General features: G+C 43.4%; 1 protein-coding gene across 1 annotated transcript in view; it reads right to left on the reverse strand.

The window, feature by feature from the left end:
* Positions 1-21,382, reverse strand: part of col7a1 (collagen, type VII, alpha 1) — a 40,633-nt gene that overhangs the window by 17,682 nt on the left and 1,569 nt on the right. The window contains exons 2-77 of the mRNA XM_068652397.1: positions 19,172-19,244; positions 18,899-19,079; positions 18,658-18,814; positions 18,499-18,592; positions 18,265-18,423; positions 18,001-18,158; positions 17,657-17,786; positions 17,455-17,574; positions 16,500-16,655; positions 16,308-16,427; positions 16,076-16,225; positions 15,356-15,472; positions 15,100-15,246; positions 14,906-15,031; positions 14,681-14,827; positions 14,460-14,582; positions 14,103-14,372; positions 13,877-14,020; positions 13,636-13,767; positions 13,427-13,573; positions 13,228-13,353; positions 13,009-13,158; positions 12,747-12,883; positions 12,518-12,644; positions 12,280-12,423; positions 12,007-12,176; positions 11,899-11,940; positions 11,692-11,718; positions 11,572-11,616; positions 11,282-11,401; positions 11,144-11,215; positions 11,034-11,069; positions 10,911-10,964; positions 10,760-10,831; positions 10,569-10,682; positions 9,984-10,010; positions 9,830-9,883; positions 9,668-9,739; positions 9,393-9,452; positions 9,194-9,229; positions 9,069-9,113; positions 8,630-8,665; positions 8,127-8,171; positions 7,989-8,024; positions 7,819-7,854; positions 7,713-7,745; positions 7,560-7,631; positions 7,437-7,493; positions 7,221-7,256; positions 7,061-7,141; positions 6,910-6,945; positions 6,685-6,729; positions 6,521-6,592; positions 6,369-6,413; positions 6,253-6,288; positions 6,079-6,120; positions 5,309-5,389; positions 5,111-5,146; positions 4,967-5,002; positions 4,740-4,820; positions 4,608-4,643; positions 4,145-4,216; positions 4,020-4,064; positions 3,681-3,716; positions 3,496-3,531; positions 3,200-3,304; positions 2,803-2,868; positions 1,813-1,848; positions 1,705-1,740; positions 1,578-1,625; positions 1,451-1,486; positions 749-865; positions 467-676; positions 363-398; positions 223-267; positions 31-147 (exon numbers count right to left, since the gene is read on the reverse strand). Coding sequence (XP_068508498.1) covers positions 31-147; positions 223-267; positions 363-398; positions 467-676; positions 749-865; positions 1,451-1,486; positions 1,578-1,625; positions 1,705-1,740; positions 1,813-1,848; positions 2,803-2,868; positions 3,200-3,304; positions 3,496-3,531; positions 3,681-3,716; positions 4,020-4,064; positions 4,145-4,216; positions 4,608-4,643; positions 4,740-4,820; positions 4,967-5,002; positions 5,111-5,146; positions 5,309-5,389; positions 6,079-6,120; positions 6,253-6,288; positions 6,369-6,413; positions 6,521-6,592; positions 6,685-6,729; positions 6,910-6,945; positions 7,061-7,141; positions 7,221-7,256; positions 7,437-7,493; positions 7,560-7,631; positions 7,713-7,745; positions 7,819-7,854; positions 7,989-8,024; positions 8,127-8,171; positions 8,630-8,665; positions 9,069-9,113; positions 9,194-9,229; positions 9,393-9,452; positions 9,668-9,739; positions 9,830-9,883; positions 9,984-10,010; positions 10,569-10,682; positions 10,760-10,831; positions 10,911-10,964; positions 11,034-11,069; positions 11,144-11,215; positions 11,282-11,401; positions 11,572-11,616; positions 11,692-11,718; positions 11,899-11,940; positions 12,007-12,176; positions 12,280-12,423; positions 12,518-12,644; positions 12,747-12,883; positions 13,009-13,158; positions 13,228-13,353; positions 13,427-13,573; positions 13,636-13,767; positions 13,877-14,020; positions 14,103-14,372; positions 14,460-14,582; positions 14,681-14,827; positions 14,906-15,031; positions 15,100-15,246; positions 15,356-15,472; positions 16,076-16,225; positions 16,308-16,427; positions 16,500-16,655; positions 17,455-17,574; positions 17,657-17,786; positions 18,001-18,158; positions 18,265-18,423; positions 18,499-18,592; positions 18,658-18,814; positions 18,899-19,079; positions 19,172-19,244 — 6,600 coding nt within the window. The remainder of the gene's footprint in view (positions 1-30; positions 148-222; positions 268-362; positions 399-466; positions 677-748; positions 866-1,450; positions 1,487-1,577; positions 1,626-1,704; positions 1,741-1,812; positions 1,849-2,802; positions 2,869-3,199; positions 3,305-3,495; positions 3,532-3,680; positions 3,717-4,019; positions 4,065-4,144; positions 4,217-4,607; positions 4,644-4,739; positions 4,821-4,966; positions 5,003-5,110; positions 5,147-5,308; positions 5,390-6,078; positions 6,121-6,252; positions 6,289-6,368; positions 6,414-6,520; positions 6,593-6,684; positions 6,730-6,909; positions 6,946-7,060; positions 7,142-7,220; positions 7,257-7,436; positions 7,494-7,559; positions 7,632-7,712; positions 7,746-7,818; positions 7,855-7,988; positions 8,025-8,126; positions 8,172-8,629; positions 8,666-9,068; positions 9,114-9,193; positions 9,230-9,392; positions 9,453-9,667; positions 9,740-9,829; positions 9,884-9,983; positions 10,011-10,568; positions 10,683-10,759; positions 10,832-10,910; positions 10,965-11,033; positions 11,070-11,143; positions 11,216-11,281; positions 11,402-11,571; positions 11,617-11,691; positions 11,719-11,898; positions 11,941-12,006; positions 12,177-12,279; positions 12,424-12,517; positions 12,645-12,746; positions 12,884-13,008; positions 13,159-13,227; positions 13,354-13,426; positions 13,574-13,635; positions 13,768-13,876; positions 14,021-14,102; positions 14,373-14,459; positions 14,583-14,680; positions 14,828-14,905; positions 15,032-15,099; positions 15,247-15,355; positions 15,473-16,075; positions 16,226-16,307; positions 16,428-16,499; positions 16,656-17,454; positions 17,575-17,656; positions 17,787-18,000; positions 18,159-18,264; positions 18,424-18,498; positions 18,593-18,657; positions 18,815-18,898; positions 19,080-19,171; positions 19,245-21,382) is intronic.

The raw sequence follows: 21,382 nt of genomic DNA on the forward strand, positions 1-21,382 counted from the left end.
GAATTTAATTCTACTGCGCGTAAATCTTACCCGGTCACCTTTGGCTCCCGGTTGCCCAGGAGCACCGGGGTCTCCTTTCGGTCCAGCGACTCCCTGAGGACCTCTGGTGCCAGGTGTACCAATTAGTACCGAGTCAGCAGATGCACCCTGTTGTGAAAAAAAATAAATGTGTTTAATAAGTGCTGAACATCAAGGGTCAAAGTGCATCAACAATGAATTCACCTTTTGACCAGGTTGACCAGGCAGGCCTGTAGGTCCCAGTTTACCCTGACGAGGAGAAAACATTGTCATCCTAATGGAGACATCTTAAAGGGGAAGTTTTGGAAAAAAAATATTTATCATGTCCTACTCTCTCCACTTACAGTTTCTCCTTTATCTCCTTTCTCTCCTCTTTCACCCTGAAACACAGTATAAGAATCATCTTTCATCCAATACAAAAGTCCTTGCACCTAATGTCCTTCCTTACCTTGTCCCCCGGTCTCCCACCCTCTCCAATTTCTCCAGCCCGCCCCGGAACGCCTGGAATTCCCGGCTTTCCTGGCTCTCCGGCTGGCCCTGGAGGTCCCACCGGCCCTTGCTCTACAGTGGCTCTTCCCGGGAGCCCTGGTGCTCCCAGCGGCCCTCTCTCTCCTTGTTCCCCTTTTGGGCCTCTGTCCCCCGGAAAGCCACGTGCCCCCTAGTGTCAGATGAGTAAAAACATTTGATACAATCCCACTTGGTTCTTTATCATTATTCAAGTTGTACTTACATCTGCACCGGATGTTCCCCTCTGACCGGTCTCACCCCTGTCTCCTTTTTCACCTCTTTGTGCCGTCACCAGTGGTATGTTGTCCTTCTTGTCCACAACCGCCTTCAGGTCAGACACCTGTATCGATAGCAGAACAAAGGGCCATGAAGAGCGTCTGCAAAAGGTGGCCAACTGTGAAATGATTTCAACCGGCCTATTCCATTCCATCTCCGCAGACTGAAAATTGCTTGTAATCAGTCTCCTTTGTGCAACTTTTTCAGCTGTTGAGTTCAGAAACAATTTAAGGTGGCGGAGTGGTTTAAAAGCACATTTGGAGGAGAATATCAGTGGGAGAAGCTCAGAAAAATGTTGCTCACAAAAAAAATGATTTCATGCGTTGTTAAGAATCAGAGCAGTCGAGGTTATTTTTAATCAAAGGGATGGCGTTTGAATTATGATGCTCATCAGTGAACAATTTTGGTCCAAGGCAACAAGCTTAGTCTAATCGCTACCAATCCCATTTTTCATTTTCTGATTGACCATTAAAACTCAAGTTAATGCGATTGAAGAGATTTTTACACACACAATCAAAGCATTGCAAAACAGATGTCACGTTGTAAAGCTAATCTATTTTCACCCATAAATCAATTATATTTTGTCGGCTGCCCAAAAGTAGCATTAGATTAAAAATAGAGGACGGATGGATAGAATTACTTCACATACCTGAATTCCAAGGTTGGCCAGTGCCTTCTGTACATCCTGGTAGTTGCAAAAACAGAAACATTTACCTCACACACACACACACAAAAAAAAAACATACTGCAGACTAATTGAAATGCCAATGTGTTACCACTGCAGTTCCAGGTTTGCCAGGAGCTCCGTCCTCACCCGGGTCCCCCTAAAAAGACAAAACACCCGAGCGTCAATACAGGAAGCAAATTCACAAAGATTGCATGTTCAGTGTAAGCGGAACTCACAATGTCACCTTTAAAACCAGGAGGACCTCTTTCACCCTGGGACAAGAAAGTTCACATCAAAAGAAGACTCATGTGATCACTGATTCAAGGCAAATGAGGACAACTTACTCGAGCGCCAGCAGCTCCGGGTATTCCCGGGATACCCTAAAGGACGGGAGCGGAATGACAAATGTTGAATTTTGATGACTGCAATTGAGATTCATATCAGTGTGGTGATTTTGAAGGATATTTCATTTTAAATCTAATCATTGTGCACCTCGTACTTCTACACGGATATTGCAACTATTATGCAAAAAAAAGATATCACTTGATCTTTGACTTTGCCGATAAAAAAACGATATTACTTCATCGTTTTAAAATGACAACACTACTGTTTAGGTGAAATTCTCTTCTAATAAGGGTATGAATTCTTGAAATACATCCAAAAGAAGTTTTATAAATGTCAAAGTGCTCTTTGACCACTACATTTAATTAACTCAAGTGGACATTTGTGGCCAGATATCATTAAATCCCCTCCAGGTGTTCCTGCGCTATCGCATTCTGGGAAAAAAAAAAAAAAATAGAGAAGCAATGTGAGGTCACGGTGACTTTTGATCACCAAATCTAAACGATTTGCCCTTGGAAAAAAAAAAAAAAAAATGAACAGCTTTGCATTTTTTCACAAGGTTCCCTGGAGGTGTTTCCTGAGAATGGGACAGCATAATAGAAATCCCTCGGCTGTCTCCAATGTGGAGGCAAAAGAACACGAGTAGATAAGACTGTGGGAAGGAAGCAGGCGCATACGGCGATAGATTAGATAAAATACACATCACTGCGGCTACATGTGGGAGGGCGATGCGGATGGGGGATAACGCGGCCACACGAGAGCTGAATATAGAGGAGAGAAATGCTCACACACAAACCTGCATGTCTGGAGACAACAAAAGATTAAGGCTACAGAGAACAATTGTTTAGCACATAATGACTGTCTGCCCAGTAGCCCTCTGAGGTACACATTATCCCTAGCACAGCACAGCACACTGCCGTGTGTGTTAATCTGCAATAGACATTTTAAGAGTGTAATTAACAATGTGGAAATGCAATTTCGTTTCAACTCACAGGGGTTCCCGGGGGTCCTTGGGGGCCTTGGATTGGTGTTGCTTCAACACCTTTGACGTACACCACCTGATTACAGAGATGTGCAGTGTATCGATTTGTAAATACATTGCGAACTGAAAATGTACTTACTTGTGTACTGCGAGATGCTATTATCAAATTAAAATTGAGTTTTTGTAAAGTGAACAGATTTGAGTTCACAGTTCACATCATAGATTTTTCCTTGCAAGTCAGAGCCAAATAAATAAATAAATACACAAATGAATAAATCAATCAGACGGGTGATACTTTCCATTCATCCATTAAGAAATTATTAGACATTAAATTTGTTTGATTCTCTGCATTGACTTTTTGATGCTAACCGTAACTGGCGTCACACTAAATATTTTGTTTGTCTCACCTGTCCTGGAGGACCTATGCTACCAGGCAGTCCAGCAGGTCCCATGAGACCAGGGGGGCCTGAAGGGCCAGTGAGACCCCGATCTCCTTTTTGCCCATCACGGCCCTGGAAAAGAAATGATTACACATCAAAAGCCCTCACACGAGCCAAAGTTGGTACACAATGAAAAGCGAAATCAATAAAGGGAGTGGTATGATGAAGGTGTAGAGGCACAGAGAGGACACAACATAAAACCAAAGTGACAGCGGAGACACTTGAGAAGAATGATGATGAAACTGAGATTTGGCAAAACTGACATCTCGACCGGCAGCTCCAGCGTCTCCTCTATCACCCTGAAGATTGAAGAAACAAGTGTCAGCCACCAACACACACTGTGCTTTTGTTTTTACTATTATACTAGTCAGGTAAGAAGAAGAAGAAAAAATCAATAATAATAAAAAGCAGCAGTCAGTGTGAAATGCTCATAGAATGGAACACCAACCTTTCGGCCATCCTCTCCGGGCAAGCCATCCTCGCCCTGCGTAATCAAAACAAACCACATTAGCGACTCTACAAGAGGAAACTGAATAATGGCCAGTAGGAGCACTCCGATAATTCAGTGGCACCAATTTACAGACTCATTCAGGACAGCCATTATGCAGTCAAGCCTGAAATAAAAGCCTGCACTGTTTCTGACCAGCAGACATCCAGAGCACATGGACACTATTACCAACTAATAAGACAAGTGCATTGATACTCATCTGATACCAATTTCTGATTATTGATATTGAACATAACTGAAAGCACACACACGTTTCCAAGTCGGAATAAAATGTATTACCGTTTTCCCAGGAATCCCAGGTTTACCATCTTCTCCTGCTTTGCCCTGAAAAAACAAACAAAACAGCATGTGTACACTAATAAACAAAATAATCTCATATTACGTATGTGCTGACGTGTACTCACGGGTGTCCCGGGAGTGCCTGGAGGACCCACAGGCCCTTGGGGACCCTGTTCACCTCGAAGTCCCGCTAAACCCTGGAAGCAATTTCTACATATTAAGCACTTTTTATCAATTGAGAACACTTTTGATACAAATTACTTGTATGTGTAATAGTCTTCAAAATGTAAATGGTAATTCAGAACATCTTAATTGGATCCCATCAGGAACTGGATTCAAGTTGAACTAATGGTATGCTTGAGCTATTGCAAGCCCCATCACAGAATCAATATATGAGTCATTATGTACTTGAATATAATTATGAAGATTTCAATGTGACAGTTTCTCAAAAGAAAAGTGACAAGCAGATATTGTTTCTCTTTAAAGTGAACTAGATATCTGGTAACATTTCCACAGTGCCCTCTGTAGGATGCACACGTGAGGTACAGGGTCAAAAATGTGAAGTGATCGGAACGGTTTGCAACTCACATCTCTTCCAGGATCGCCCGATTTTCCAGGATCACCCTGCAAATAGCAGACAAAACGTATTAGCGGTGGACATGTTCTACCATGGATAATGTTCAACATACACCATGTTGCTTGAGTTCGGAGCTCCAGTACCCTCTGACCCGGCGGTCCGGCAACACCTGGTTTACCATCCACACCAGGACGACCGTCCAACCCGGAGGCTCCCCTGTCGCCCTGAGAAGATAAAATTAGAGCTGACACAATTCCGTTGTATTTATGGATTGTATTTGCAAATAAAGATTTCTGAACTGGAAGAAATATTAATTTGATCAAATTTGTTAAAAAATGAGCTAGTTTTAGACAATTGCCATATTTCAAACCTTCTCTCCAGGTGTTCCTCTTTCTCCAGCGTCACCCTGAAAAAAAAAATATTGGTGGTGGACATAAGTAAAAAACAACACAAGACTATATTTATGTACAGATCCAGTTATAAGAAGAGTTGAAGTGACAGAGAGCAAACTCACTCTGGAGCCTGCAGGCCCACGTTGTCCCTCAGGACCCTTTGGAGAGAGCACGGAAGAAACAACAAGTCACACAGGTTGACCATCCATGCATAGCAAATCAACAGGGAAAGGGCTCAGTGCGCATACTGATGCATACACCGACGCTTATCAGGAGCTCATGGAAGCATTTCAAAACCCGCAAGTAGGCGGTAGACTCACTCTCGGGCCGACGGAACCAGGAGTTCCAGCGTCACCTTTCTGACCGTTACTTCCGTTGGCTCCTGGGTTTCCTTTGTCTCCCTGAGAAACACAGCAAGAATGAAAGTTATATACGTGGGAATGATTTGAGACAATTATGACTCCATTTTTTAGATCCGCGCAAACACCTGGCGGCAGGTGAAAGATTCCGAGAGTCAAGCTGAAAATGATGCGGCGAGTTTCCCCCACTTAGCAACGTAGTGTATTTTAAGAATGCTTCAAAGTGGTGCTCTGGCATGACAAATGGAGCAGTTTGACGTTAAGGATGGCAGCTGTCAACTTGGCTAAGTGAAGACCATGTGGTACGTCCAAATCAGTGTTTTTCTTTTTTTTAAATCATCCATCCTTCCATTTTCTACCACTTATTCTGCTCAGAGTGAGCTGGAGCCAGGTTTGTGTGGGCGAGAGGCGGGGTCAATTACGGGCCCTATGTAGACAACCATTCACAGCAAAAGACAATCTCGAGTCCCCCCCCCAAAAAAAAAAAAAAAAAATCAAGCAAAAATACACTTTATGTGCCAGCACTAACAACAACACATAACTTGTGACATGGATGGATACCATTTACTGTAAGTCATTACAGTGTTACCATGGTAACGCTGCCTTGCTGGACTGGAGTGTACGTCTGTTTGAACTGAATTTTATAGTCACTAAAAGGTGATGTTACATTTTTTTTTCTTTACTGACTCTTTTTTTTAAATGATTGAATGTTGAAATCTTTTCATACAGACCTTTGCCCCTTGCTCTCCTCTCAACTGGCCCTGGATGTCAGTCTGTTGCGGAAGAACACAAACGTTATCACAATATGCTGAATAAGGGCTCAATGATAAAAAGCAATTCCAATTGGTTTTGAAAAATATGACTGATGTTTGTATTGATGAACACACTTATGGAATGTGACATACCAATTTCCCTGGTGGCCCTGGAGGTCCTTGAATTCCCTAAGGGAACATAATAAAAAAATCTGCATCTTCATTCAAGTACTTGAGTCAGTATGACGTAAAACTTTATAAATACGAACCTGTGCTCCTCTTTCTCCTCTGGGCCCCAAGAGTCCAGGGTTGCCCTGTAAACAAGTACAGATCAATAAAGATCTAAAATAGCTTACCTTGCACCTATGGCAAGGCGTATTGAAAAGCTGTCTGCATGAAGATGCACAAATGCGGGCCTCACATTTCGCCCCTGTTCCCCTGGCTCTCCGGCGTCTCCCTTCTCTCCAGGCCGCCCTGGCTGACCAGAGAGTCCCTAAGGCCCAAACCATACAAATCAAAAACCATTAATGCAGTAAAGTGAAATTCCAAATATTTAAGCCTAATTGTCAAAGAAATTTGTTATACCCTCACTCCACGTTCTCCTGGCTTGCCGGGAAGTCCCGACTCCCCCTGAGGGGAAAATACAATAATGTGCTGAGAATGGAGATTTCTTAAGTAATCAGGATTCCCGAATTAGAATCAAATGGGGTGTCATTGAAGGAAAACAGATAAAAGTCATATAGAGAAAATGGCAGATTCAAACTTTTTTACATCAGAAAAAATAATGAGAGAATCCGAGATCAGACTTACAGGGGTGCCTTCATCTCCCTTCTCCCCTGGTTCTCCCTGTAAAACAAATCTGAATAAGACTGACTTCCATTTCCATTGCAATTCTCTTTGACATAGTCGGACTGTCTTGAGAAAGAAGCCTATCACACTGACTCATCCATATTATCGTCACCTGTTTCCCAGGAGGACCGAGCTTCCCTGGAATTCCAGGCCGACCGTCTTCTCCTCTCTCTCCTCGCTCACCCGAGTTTCCCTGAGGGCCAGTTTTAAGTTTCATATTTGGCAATGAGATAAATACAAATAAAGGGGAAAAAGTCCAATCGGTTTCTCACCTTATCACCCGGCCGACCGCTGATACCTGGCGTTCCCTGAGGAGCGAGAGAACACATGTATTATGCATTTCTAGTTTGTGGCACGAGGGATGAATAATAGAAGATATTGTCGGGATTTTTTCTGTGGCACTGTAATGGCAATGCAGGCCGAAAAGCTAGTAGATAAAATAGAACTCTCGAGTGTAATGTTGGCAGTGACAGCCGGCTTTCACTCACTGGCTCTCCTCGATCTCCTTTAGGTCCAATCGAGCCTAAGCCTGACCCGGGAGATCCCTGAGAACAAAGGAGAGATCATTTGGAAACTTCCTTGAGTGCTACAGACATTGCATGGTTACTAACTTTCTCTCCTCTCAGTCCAGGATCTCCCTTTGCTCCTTTGGGACCGTCAGAACCGGGAAAACCCGACTCTCCCTGGGTGGGAAGAGCAAAGAAGAGGTGTCAGGTAATAATGGTCAAATAGATGACCGAGTGAGATGATGTGATATAACTCACCTGTTCCCCTTTCTTCCCTATGGGACCTTGAACCTGGAGGATTTTAATACAAAGTCAAGGATTTTTCAAACGATGAATTATTAGAGTCATTTGTCGGAGAACTTACACTTCGCCCTGGTTCACCTCGTGCACCTTCACTTCCCTGAGAGCACACAAGTTCTTTAATCCTTTGCCGAGATACTCACTGCATGCCATTATGAGCCATTGTGCAGTAGAATCACGTTGGAGCTGACCTGACCATTCTCCTATGATTACTCTTAATTGAATCAGACTCACCTTTTCGCCCGCCGCTCCACTGGGCCCTGGGGAACCCTGAGGAATATTGGAAAGACTTAGACATGAGACTCCCACTAAAAGTCCTGTTATGAAACAAAAAGGGCGATGGCAGGTAGTATATGACGACCACTTATTCACCCTCAGTCCTGGTGGTCCTGGAGATCCTGGCTTTCCCGTGTCCCCCTACGAAGACAATAGGAAAAGAAGATCAGCACTTGAAAATTTTTAGAATTCGCATTGAAGTGTACTCAAAAGGCTTTTTTTCTCTGATTACTGTTTATTAACTAATTTTATTTTGGTTGTATTTAGAGATTAAAAGGCAACCAAACAACTGCAATATCACCCAGGAAGTATCAATGGTAAATTCTTTTGCGAAGCCAAAGCAGATGTTTGCAAATGTCTTGTTTTGATAAAATACAACAAAAAAAAATATCATAAAAGACTAGAGAAATTAGAGAATTATTACAGTTGACACCCTGAAATCAGAAAATTTTGACATTTTTTAGGATGAACTCTAAACAATTACTCGATTATCAAAATACAATTAACTTTATAATAGATTTTTTGTCAATGAATTGATTAATTGGGGAACTTCTACTTGGAAACTATCGAGTAAAATACTGTACAAACATGAAGCTTACTCTCTCTCCTGTTTCACCAGCAAGTCCTCTTTCTCCCTGCAAAGGAAACAAATGCACAGTTGATACAAGACGCTCTAATATTGTGCCACCATGTAGCATAAAAAACATCATTTCACTTGCATGCAGCCATATTTTCTGCATAAATTGCCTGTCACACAAAGCACTTCTCGGAGTTTGGCCAGCTATGAATATCATTTCACACAGACAGACCTTTGCATGATGAAAAAGAAGAAACAATTATATGCTCCATAGTCTGGCCGTCAATATTAATCATTACATTTCATTTTTTTTCTATCCTTTGTGGTGAATGTCTACAAATTGTGTAATACAAACACCCGCTGTGTGTGTGTGTGTGTGTGTGTATATAAAATCAACTTCTTTTCACAGTTTTTTTTTTTTATATGCAAATGTGTCTTGTATAATATAAAGCAGTACTTACCCGGTCTCCCTGCGATCCAGGCTCACCCGGCTGACCTCGGTCACCCTACAGAACCACAGCGTGATAGAGGTCGTTTTTCTAATTAAATGTTCCAGCGCATCTCATTTTTCATACCTTTATCGTACCTTACTGCCAATTTCTCCTGGGGGCCCACGAGGACCCTGAAGGACATAACAAGACTCTTAATGTGTACAGGCAAAGGGTGTTCACCCACATGCGTCCAAAGATTAAGTTCAACTGAAACTCCTCAAGTCTTCTTCCTCTGAGATTATAAAACCTCGACGTCTCCACATGACAACAACGATGTTTGTTAGGCTGACCCACCCTGTCACCAGGATCGCCCTGCCTGCCAGGTTGTCCTGGCAGCCCAACAACGCTGTCACCCTGTAAAACAAGAAAGAGCAAACACATGATGAATTGATGAAGAATATTTGCCGGAGAAGAAAAAAAATGTATATTCAAATTGATATAAATTATATCAATCCAATTTTTAGCATTGAGATGAGTTACAGGCAATACATTTAAAAATGCTTACTTGTATCGACCCCCACCCATCCACCCACATGCAACTCAGTGACCTATATAGCAAATCAACCTGCCTTATCTCCTTTGGCCCCCTGTGATCCGGTCAGCCCTCTAGGACCTAGCGCTCCTGGGGGTCCTGGAGAACCCTGATTATAAAAAGGCAATTAGTGGATGCAAAGTACCAACCCTCACATGGACGCAGACTTCATATCAGAACATTGATTGACTGTGCTTACTGGGGAGCCCTTCTCGCCTGGAATGGCCACCCCGTTGCCGAATCCCGGGGGTCCCTAGCAGCACATAGATAAAGAGTTGTGAGCCTCATTATGCATGAAGGTTCCTTGGGATATTTCTGTAAGCAGGAGACAAGATGGCAATGGGGTGACTCACCCTCTCTCCAGGGCTGCCCTTGTCTCCCTGCAGAGGAAGAGAGAGAGAAGAAAGCTCAACATTATTGCCGGAGTGAACTTGCAAAGGTTATCAGGTAGATTCTGCTTCATTTGCATGACCAACATTCAAATTAGAGGCGATAACACAAGTGCAATTTTGCCAAGTCCAACATAAAAAGAATCAGAAATGCTGGTGTGAATGAGTCAGAACCCAATCAATGGCATGTTAAATAGTTCTGGCAATTGAATGCTTTTTCCGTACATACAGAAAATGGAGAGAAAAAAAAGGATCAACAGATTTGATGCCATTCTCACAGTAACACTAAACTCTGCATTGTGACTCAATGCTACCACCATGTGTGCTTTTGTAAAATAACATGTCAACCTTTTGTTTTGAACTTCTTTTTTTTTTTTTAACTTCACAGCAGGCTCATTAAAAGTCTCAATCATTCATCTTAAGTATGACAAATATACATATGCAGAATTTTTTGGAACATGTATTTAAATACAATTAGCAAAATATTGATTGAGTGATGCAGTTTTTTATACATATTATAAATTGTGAGCAGTGAAAGGATATATTAACCTTGATGGAGGTTCCTGGTGTTCCTGGTAGCCCTGGGCGGCCATCCTGTCCTGGTATACCCGGTAGTCCTGAGGCACCTTTGGCACCATCGATGCCCGGCCGACCCGGAGTCCCCTACGTTGACAGTATAAAAATGTACTTTTAACCATAAGACCATAAAACATTCCATATGAAGTGTGATTTCTTCTTACAGGTATTCCAGAGAGGCCTGGTTCTCCCTTCCTTCCTGGAAAACCACTTCCCGTTGAGGATCCCGGCTCCCCCTGAAGCGTTGGAAATATACCAGGAAACGATTCACACCAGCTCTTGTAGTTGATTAGCAGAGATCATAACTCAGCTCACCCTTTCGCCTCGCTCTCCCTTTGGTCCTTGTGGACCTGCCACGCCGGGTTCACCCTAAAGTGACAGAAAATATCATATTAGAAGGATGCAGGAGAAGGTGGCTTTGAGTTAAGGATGTCTTACTTGGTTTCCTCTGACGCCAGGGATCCCCTGTGAACCCTACATAACATGTCAAATCATTAGCGCTTTCCTAGAACGTCATGTGCTCAATGAATAGTTTTTGTTCTGCTTACAGGAAGTCCAGTATTTCCCGGGGTACCTGGTCGCCCTGATAAACCTGGATTTCCGTCAGCACCGGGAAAACCCTAAAAATATTTGCTGGTTAGATCAAAAGACAGGCATGATATTGATGAGATTTGAGATTTACTCACTCTTTCCCCCTTGTCCCCTTTTAGCCTCATGGAAGGGTCAATAGGAACCGAAGGCCCTGGTAGACCCTGAGGGCCTTCAGGACCCCTCGCACCATCTCGTCCGGGAAAACCATCTCGACCCTATTTCACATTCGCGCGCAGTTTGATTTAAAAGGTTCTGACTTAAGCTAATGCTCATGCATGATCATGTTTCTAATATTTTGGCTTGCACAGCATTTTTTTGCGTCGGGAAAACACAACTAAATGTAATGCCATGTGAATGTAATATTTAATGTTGGTGTTTAACTTACAGGTTCTCCTTTGCGTCCGTCGACACCATCCCTGCCCCTCTCACCCTGAAAATACAACAGCAATGCATAAATTGACACAAAAAAATTAAAATACTGTATGGAGGTAAAAAGAAACTGCACCTTTTCTCCACGATCTCCCCTCTCTCCCTATAAAAAGAAGAAAAAACAGGACTAGTTTGATCATGAAGAGCAAAGAGAAGGATTAAAAATCTGATGGGTGTGCCTGCAAATTCAACAATGCCCTATTTGCCGAGTGCTTAATAAAAGTAATCCAAGCTTATCGTTGTAATGACAAGAAAAAAAAAAGTCAACCTCAAGATCACTCACCCGTGGACACTGAACGGTACATTGGTCCGGACCTGGGCTTCCCTAAACACAAAAACACCAGGTGAGATGAAATATACACAGCTGAGATGGAATAATAGAAAATCCTACCCCTGATCCTCTGGCAATACCACAAAGCAAGTCTGCCAGATCGCTATGCGAAGCGTCCAACTGGGAGGCATCGCGCACATACACAACGTTCTGGGTGCTGCCGTCTGTCACTGCTCGCCGCAATTCTTCCGTATCTGCTTGATCGACACCCACCGCCAACACGGTCGCACCTGGAGAGCAGGGATATGATCTTAATGAATGGAAGTTCACCTTTACATTGTCAAACATTACAGAACTTAATATAACAGATCGCTTGAGAAATTCGATTCTCACCTGTCGCTCGAAGGCTGGAAGCTGCAAGCGTGAGGTCATCCCCGGATTTTTTGTCGGCAATGATGACAACAACCCCAGGGACCCTTGGCCTCCTGCCAGCAGAGGTGGTGAGAAGATACTGGGTGGCAAAATTCACTGCCTGGCCTGAGGAGGGAAGTAAACCACATCCAAGTGACCAACATTAAAAAAACAAATTGCAGATTTTTTTTTTTTTTTTTTCTAAGTCGGAAAAACCCACCAATGTTGTTTCCAGGACTTTCACCCAAAGGTACAGACTGAATTTCTTGGAGCAGCGTGTCGGATCTGCTGTGACGATTGAGTTGAAACCAGACTCGGGGTCTAAAACCATACAGAACAGCCCCCACCTGACATAATCAGAAAACAAAATATGTTTATGAGCAGTTCATGGTGGGCAAATAAAGACCCCAGAAGACTCACCCAACGTGTTTAGAAATTTGGTTTTGTACCTGCGAGTCACGCACTCCAATAGTGTTGAACGAACCCACTACACTTGTGAGAAGAGCACGCAGAGGTCCGACAAGGTTAATTCGATCAGAAGATGCCGGCACGAGAAAGACCACATCCAGACGTCCTCCGAGACACACTGTGGACGGACATTTTCATTTCAATACTCTTAATACTGACACATTGTCTGTGTGGACTTCCAAAGCCACATGAAGTACTTAATATTAAAAAAAAAAAAAAAAAAAAAACATGTTGAAGGCTTACCAGTGCGTTCAGTGGCGACGCTCTCCCTTCCGAATCCATTTTCAAAAGTGGGTTTTATGCTGAAGCGGTACTGGTGGCCAAGTCGAAGCCCAGTCACCTGGTAAGAGGTGGATGAACCAGGCAGTGTGACAGACAAGCCTGGTTCCCGCTCTAAAAAAAAAAAAAAGTTAATTTCCACTCAGTGTCCTGAAGAAGCGATGCCAAACAACCATCTTTTACCATTTTCCTTTCTCCAGCTTAGAACATATCCTCGGACACCGGATAATGGCTGCCAGCTCAGCCGCACAGAATCCTGCGTGACCTCTGCTACTCTTAAAGGTGTTCCCGGAAGGGAAGGACCACCAGCTTCAGGGACAGAAATTCAACACATTAGCAACCAAGAAGAAACTCCAGCGGCTACGCTTGAAACAGAACTTACGTGTGGTGATTCGGACAGAAACTGGCGGTCCTTCACGGTTCTGAAATAAAGCCATGACCTTCACCAGGTACTGGACTCCGGGATCCAGACGGTCTAAATCCACAAAGGACACATCCCTGCCTACTAGCTGACTCGTCTCATCGCCACCTTCAGGAAAAAAAAGTTCATCAGGCTCAGATTTTTTTCCAAAAACTCAGCGCACGACCAACCATCTGTTCTTCTCCAAGACACCCGATAGGCCGTTGCTCCTTGGACGCCAATCCATGACACTCTAACAACCTCTCCTGGGTTCTCCTGGACTTGGACCGACGTCACCGTGCCATCAGAAGGCTGATTTGGTTCTGTGGCGCCACATGGTGAAATTTCAAATATTTTTCACAAAAATATTCATTGAGGCTATCTTGTCATTTTTTTCAGCAACATGCTGTAAATTTAAATTCAGTTCAGCACCTGTTCTCACACTGAGGAAACCCGGACTTCCCTCTCGAGAGCCACTTAGTGCAGAAACAAACACGCTGTAAAAAGTGTTCGGCTGGAGTCGGTCGATGGTAAAGGAAGAAACATCAGCTGCCACGTTTTGAGTTGTTTCCACTCCTGCGTCAAGTCACAACAAAAACAAACATATTTTTGCATGTTTTTGGAATGCTACACGTTTTTTTTCCAAATCGTCGCTTACCATCAGCATCATTGCGCCATCTAATCTTATAACCAGTTGCCCTCACAGTGGGTGACCAATCTAAGCGTATCCTCTGAGGTGTGACATCGACGACACGAAGACCATAAACCGTGCCGCTGTGCGGGTTGGTCCGGGACGACAGCGTGACCGGCTCCCCGACGCGGTCGTTGACTACGACCGCCACGCCAAAAATTAGCGCCTCATCGGGTTGCAGACCCTCGATGGTGTAGACCGAGCTATCGGCACCCACGTCACGGGACTGCTCTCCACCTGACGTGCAAAACGAGAAAGTCAAACAAATAAAATTTATCGAGGGATTTATTTTCTATCTAATCCATGATTGGAATCATCACTTACTCCTGCCTTGTCTCCATGTAATCCTGTAACCCGTTGCTCCATTAACACCTGACCAAGCAATTCGAAGTCTCCGACTGTTGGCGTGTACCACTCTGAGGTTTGCCACTCTGCCAATGTCTTGCTCTGAAATGAAATGCCCACCAGAAAAAAAAGTTGAAGGAACCACCAAGTTTAGTTCCCTGAATGTGAAAGGAAGAAACATCGAAGTAAACATGACCCACCTGGTCTGACAAAGACGCTGGCCGGCTCGCCTGTGTTGTCGCCCACCAGCGGTGTGACACTGACATCATAGGACACGCCCACAATCAGGTCTCGGAGGTCAAAAGTCGTCTGGTTCCCGGGGATAATCTGAGTATTTTGTACTCCCGCTAGCGTGATAAGAAACGGTCAAGTTTTAAAATGTATCATCCATAATTTTATTTAAATTCCAATTCAAATGAATTTACCTTCAGGACTTTGGATAATGATGCGGTACTGTGTGGCCCCAACCACACCGGTCCAGCCAATTCGAACGGTACTGCCCAAAGACTCCAGCACCCTCAGGTTGGACACCCTCCCCACTGGTTGCACTTCTGTAATTATTAAGAACAACATAGATCTTAAAATCTTCATTCAGAGCTCAATAAGTGAGATGATGGACCTCTGGATGTGGTGGAGACGGGCGTGGCCTCCTCGCGACCCTCAAACAGCGTGTACAAGGTGATGAGGTATTCCGTGTTGGGCTGAAGGCCGGTCAGCTCGTATTTGCTGGTGCTTCTGGGTAAGGACAAGGTCTGGGGGCGGCCACCTGGACACAAAAGAACATTTTGGAATTGATCATACATCTGGATTGGATCTAAATTAAAATATGAAAAGTCCAAATGAATGGTTATAATAATGATTGTGTGACAAATTACCTGCGCCCGCCCGCCACTCCAGTCGGTAGCCTTGCGAGGACGGAATGATTCTCCATGTGAGGCGAATGGAGGACGGACTGGTGATAGCTGCATTGAGGACCTGCTGCAGCTGGCGCTCTGAAAAAAAATTCATGTAAAGATTCAAATCAGGCCGCCGCAGCAGTTAATCCAAAATTCTTTACAACACAGACAGTGTGAAGCACATTAAAGTTATAATTAAATCATGACATTGGATTATTTTATGTCAAAGGATAAATCTTCAAGGATCGCCCACTCGTCTGTGCGGCACTAAAAGATCAAGGCTGGAACTTATTGCTTTATTTAGCTCTTCAAGTCAAAGAGGAAGATCTTAAAAAGCACATTTTATTATTACCATCTTCATTCCTGCACAACTTTTGTTTGCTCTGCAAAAGCAGGATGCAATGAATGCTTTCAAACGCCCACACAAACTGGGACATTGGTAACAATTCCCATCATTGAAATAAGGAGCAAGGATAATCAGTGACTCCGCCTTCAGACAAAATTAAAAGGAACCATATGAACATTAGTCACAAGAAGAGGATGTTGTGCATGTGTAGTAGGTGTACAAGTGTTTCCTAAACAGAATTAAATGAGCCAACAAACAATGAGGAAGTTTCCTATCAATGCTGTCTGTCCCCTTTTGCTTTCTTGACTCATCCAACATGTCATTGGACAGAATATTTGATATCTTCAACTTACCTATCTTGAATCTGGCTCTTTCTCCAGGCCCCTCAACATTTCCCTGATAGAGTGGAACCACAGTGAGAATGTACTCTGTGTCCTTCTGAAGTTGCGATATCGTGTATGTCTCGCTGTCTCCTGCAATTTCCACCGTTTCAAGATCTCCACCTTTTGTGAAAGTGCAAAACATCCAAGTAAGAGTCCGAGCGTTTTAAGGGTATCTATCGTTGGTGTCGTGGATGCGACTGACCTGCGGCCGCTCCCCACAGGAGACGGTAGGCCGCCGCGCCGCCGACGCCTCTCCACAGCGCCCGAACGCTGCTCTCTGACTCCGTTTCCACCGTTAACTGCCGAACTGCCTCCAGGCGTACTGCCACATTCAACATTTTGATGAGCAGATCCAACACGAGGTAATTGCATGTCAGTCATGGAGGGTGCTCACATGTGCGGGCATTGAGGGTAGCCGGAGATGCTGAATTGCGGGGGAACAGCGGGTAGAGACTAATGACATACTCCGTGTCAGGTTGAAGTGACTCCAGGGTGACAGATGTGGAGTCTGAAGACAGAGATTCCACCAATAGCTGGCCAGATGGTTGACCTACTCTTGCAAGACAAAAAAAAAAAAAAAAGAATAAACAAGTTAGGGTCTAATTACAAACACACATAGCATATGTTGTTTCCAATATAAAGTAGTCACGAGTAGAATATAATTTATATACAGCAGCTGATCTTCTGTATTGAATCATGAACACTGAATTTACATTCTTCAAGTTGTAATGGTGGTAGTCTATTTTATGTATTGCCATTGCTTGTCTGTTTCTCTTGAAGACCACACAGCACATTTGAGAAACAGTAGCAGAGTAACTCAAGTTGAGGAGCTCCACGTGAAACTGGCACTCCTGCCACATGTTCACTTCTAGAAACACTTGCTATCAGGCCTCAGGGGCCCCGCCCCTCCCTCGTGAATTACGGCATCCACAGCCTAGACATTGACTTGCGATATGAATTATGACACGCCCAGGAATTTCGGAGAAAATAACTGACAAGCCAATAAGCTTTATTTACACTCTGTATTCTGTGTAAAGAGTGATAAAAATCTGCTTGATATTTTGGGTCATGTTTCGGCAATAAAGGTGAAGCTGACAGTTACTGCCTCGAGGCAGCAAGTTGCTCAATTAATTTTTTTCCAAGCCTGCCACCAGCAAGCCATTAAGTACCGTTGCTTCTTTTTCTGTTCATCTCCACGTCGATATTTCATCCTGCTTTGGCAGGCCTTTGATAAATCAATATATCAATATTCTAACGACTTATCAAGGGAAGTTAATGAAGCGGGGAAGCCGTGGTTATATCCAATATGCGAAGAGAATAGAAAAATATTCGCCAGGTGCGTGCCTGACCTCGCGGTCCGTAGGTAAGTTGGTATCCCTGGACAGGAGATGAAGGTTGATCCCAACCCAGGGAGAGACTGAAGAAGCCAGCTTGGATCAAACGAAGACCTGAGATCCCAGGCAAGGCCCCTACAAGAAAAAGACATTCATGTTGCATATAAGAATATGTTTACATGAATAAGTAATTTTTTTTTTTTTTTTTATTACTTACTTGTCTGTTGATTAGCAGAAACCGATTCTCCAACACTGTTGGGGTATTGAGAGATGACACTCACAAGATAGTCCGTTTCCGGCCTTAGACCTCGTGCAGTAAAGCTTCTCTGACTAGCCGTCAGCGTCTCCTGCAGGAAGTGATGGTGTTTTAACAAACAAAGAGCAAAGGGAATTTCAGACTGCTAAATTACAACCTCAACATCTGCATAACACAGACAAGGCATGTTGATACTTAGCCTAGATGTGAGCGTTCCCCATAGAGACAAACTATAATCAGCAAGTTCATTCTGAGTCATAGCAAAGGATACGTGGCTAAAATAAATGCATCCATCCCAAACTCACCTGCCGCAGTTCTGCTGTGATAGGTTGACCCTGACCAGAGAGGGGCACATACTGGACCACATAGCCCCTCAAGGGCCCACCTGCTGTATTCCAGCGGAACCGGAGTGAATCAGAGGTCACGCTTGTGAACTGAATGTTGCCTGCACTGGAAGACGCTTCTAAGAAAAGAAGAGTTTTTTTTTTTTTTAATGGAGCAGTCCTAAACAACAATCAAGCCGTGGTTCTCAGTATTGAGACACATGGTAATTTGTTGACTGTATGTACCATCGCTCGCGTAGACTCCGCCTGCTTTGGAGCACACTCGGGGGCTGACAAGTGGAAGAAGAGTGTTGAGCAGTTTGAATTCTCCAACAAAGGAGGTGAAATCACTGCTGGGCTTGGAGGAAATCTCAGCTAGTTCCTTGCTGTCTGCACTCTTGACGCCTAACCAAAAGAAGCAGAAAGACGTCACAGACGGTCTTGAAATGGAGATCAAACCGCACCTGAGACGTCACCTACCGACTGCAAAAATGTGCACGCCCTGATTGCGTAGCTTCTGCGCTGGTTCCAGAACACTGTCCTGCGACCTCCCATCCGTGATCAAGATAACGAGCTAACAAAATAAAAAGACTTCAGAAGGGGGCTGAATAATTTCAACGGATTAACCACCTCTCGCACCTTTGGGGCATCCCGGCTGTACGTGGGGTTGAAGAAATTAGCCGCCAAAAACTTCAGACCATCACCAGTGCGTGTATTTCCACCTTTGTAGTCCATATTCTCCACAGCCTTGACGAGCTCGGTTCCGTTAAGGTATGACGTCAAGGTGAACTCAACCCTGGATTTACAAAAAGATAAATTCAAATATGACCAGCGCGCTACTTGATCAGAATGATGCCTTTCTCGCAGTGTAACGACTTACCTGGAGGTGTCACTGTACTGCACAGCCCCAAAGCGAATTCCTGCCTGGCCGACAGCGCTTGCAAAGGGTTTGATGATTCCGGTTATGAAGCCCTTCACCTGCAAGAAGTTAACTTTTCCGATACTGGAAGATCCATCCACCAGAAAAACAATGTCTGCTGCTCGCACGTTATCACACCTCCCTGTAAAACAGCATAATGGGGTTTCATTGATGAAAACGTTATGAAAATAATCAATGGAGGATTTAGAGTTCATTCAAAGAACAAAATTTCACCCTGAGCTTCGGTGTGCGCTGTGAAAGACAGCAGTAGCCACACGGTGAAAATCCAGCACCTCATCTTTACAACCTGGGGAGGACACAGAGCAAGCATTATTTTGCAAATATAAAATCATATAAATAAATAAAAAATAAATAATAACAGCAATAGTTCTTTATAGTCTGACAAACTTTTACCCTTGGGAGCAAAACAGGCAAGCAAAACAATTCTGTTCCTGATATATGTTAGCTTCATTTTAGAATCTATAGCAGCTACAGTAAATTAAAAAAAAAAAAAAGCCATAAAAATACAGCAACTATGCAAATAAAAACAGCAGAGGCTGGTTGTGTAAATTGAGAAAGGAATGCCAAAAATGTGGAATTTGGTCATTTCCATTATGGGGGCCACCCTGCCTGACCCACATCAGAGTGACTCCGTCAGAACTGGCCCCCTTGAAAGAAAACTGTAGTTCATTCATTGTGACAGGTTTAATGACACAAAGAATGCAAAAAGGTTTCCCACGTTGTCTTGGGACGTCAAGGCAATAAGCGAGCACAGCAGCTTTCAATTTGGATAGAATGGCAACATTTTGGCATTAAGAAAGCGGTTTATTATATTACATCTTCAATTCATCCATATCTTATTAAATTGTCAATCACCCGCATTTTAAAAAAAATAGCTCCAATTAAAGACAATGCAAGTCTGGGATCTAATTTACTGTTTAAAATGGAATTTAACGTTCAAGTGAGAGCAAGAAGACGTAAACATACAACAGCTGTAATTATACAAAAACAAGTGAGATGTTGAAAGCACACACCCGAATATTTTTTTTTCCCCTTCTCCTGTCACTATGCAGCGCTTCATCTCCCAACTGTCTTTTATGACGGCCTATTTAAAGCTGCCGCAAGTCTCAATTGAAGACATTCCTCGCTAGCCCACACCTGGAATCTCTGAAAGGATGACCAAACCCACGTCAGACCACCTGAGAACAAAACAAAGCGTGCGGATATAAATTCCTTGAATCTACCTTTATCCAAGAGCACCACCAAAGAGGTGAAGTCACATTGTAAAGTTTATGAAGGACCCCGCCAGCGATTTCCAGAAGATTAAGGATCACTAAGTGGTGATTTAGGGGCAAGTAGGAACTATCACAGGAACCAGAATGGCAATTTCCCTCTGATATAGCGTGTGAACGATGGCAGATGTTGTCACTCAGCCAACATGCCACAGAAAGCATCACAACATATCATAACAATTTCATAAATCAATTATTTTACAATTGGCTGTATATTTGGAGTGAACTCAAAATTCCAAGCTAGCAAACTTAAATAAATAAATTTACTGCTGTAACCCCATAAAAAAATGAAACTTTTTTTTTTCTTAACCCCTACGAATTCTCAAATGAACTTTTAATGGTAGCAAAACAAAACACCCTAATGAAGAGATCATATGCCGCATAATTTACTCAGCTCCCAATCCAAGCTAAACATCCTCCGCTATCTCAAATCTGCTCGCATGTCGTCTCCGATTACCAAAAACTGTTGCACAACACGATTGAACAAAAAGCCAGATGGACTAAAACAAGCCTACATGTGTTGTCCTTCTTTTTTCCGCTAACATGAATGAATCAAGTCAAAGACGGACTGGAGTTTATTTGAACGACACACCCCTTCAAATGTTCTAATGTCCAGAATGTCCTCAAAAATGGTCCCTCAGGACAATAATGACACATGAAGGCAATTGAGTCCACAACAACGTCGAGAAGGAAAAGATGATGAGTAAGAAGAGGTGAGTGAAGGTGAGACAGGGAGGAGCAGGAAAAATGTCATCACCCCACTTAAAGACTTTTTTTTTTTTAGACACCCCAGACATGTGTGGATGGGGGAATTTCTGTCTGGTATGTGCCAGGCCACAACAAAGATGAGAATACTGTCAGATGGCGAACACAAAGCATCTGAACACAAAAAGCAAGAGGAGGAAGCAAGAGGGGATGATATTCATTTTCCCCCGGCCGACTCATGATGGTGTGCAAAGGACTGACTAAATGAATTCAGCTGTGTTACATTTGGAAATTCCTTGTTTTCGTGTGCATGATGAGACGGAGTTTTCTAATGAATGTTTGTAGATTTTATTCAGGCTTTTAAAATGTTTTAAAGTCATTGATGTTGATTGTGAAGCATCTGGGAGCCACATGATGCGGGCACAATACAACCTTAAAAATGCCCGTT

This window comes from Syngnathus scovelli, chromosome 11, assembly GCF_024217435.2.
Source record: "Syngnathus scovelli strain Florida chromosome 11, RoL_Ssco_1.2, whole genome shotgun sequence".
Classification (NCBI taxonomy): Eukaryota; Metazoa; Chordata; class Actinopteri; order Syngnathiformes; family Syngnathidae; genus Syngnathus; species Syngnathus scovelli.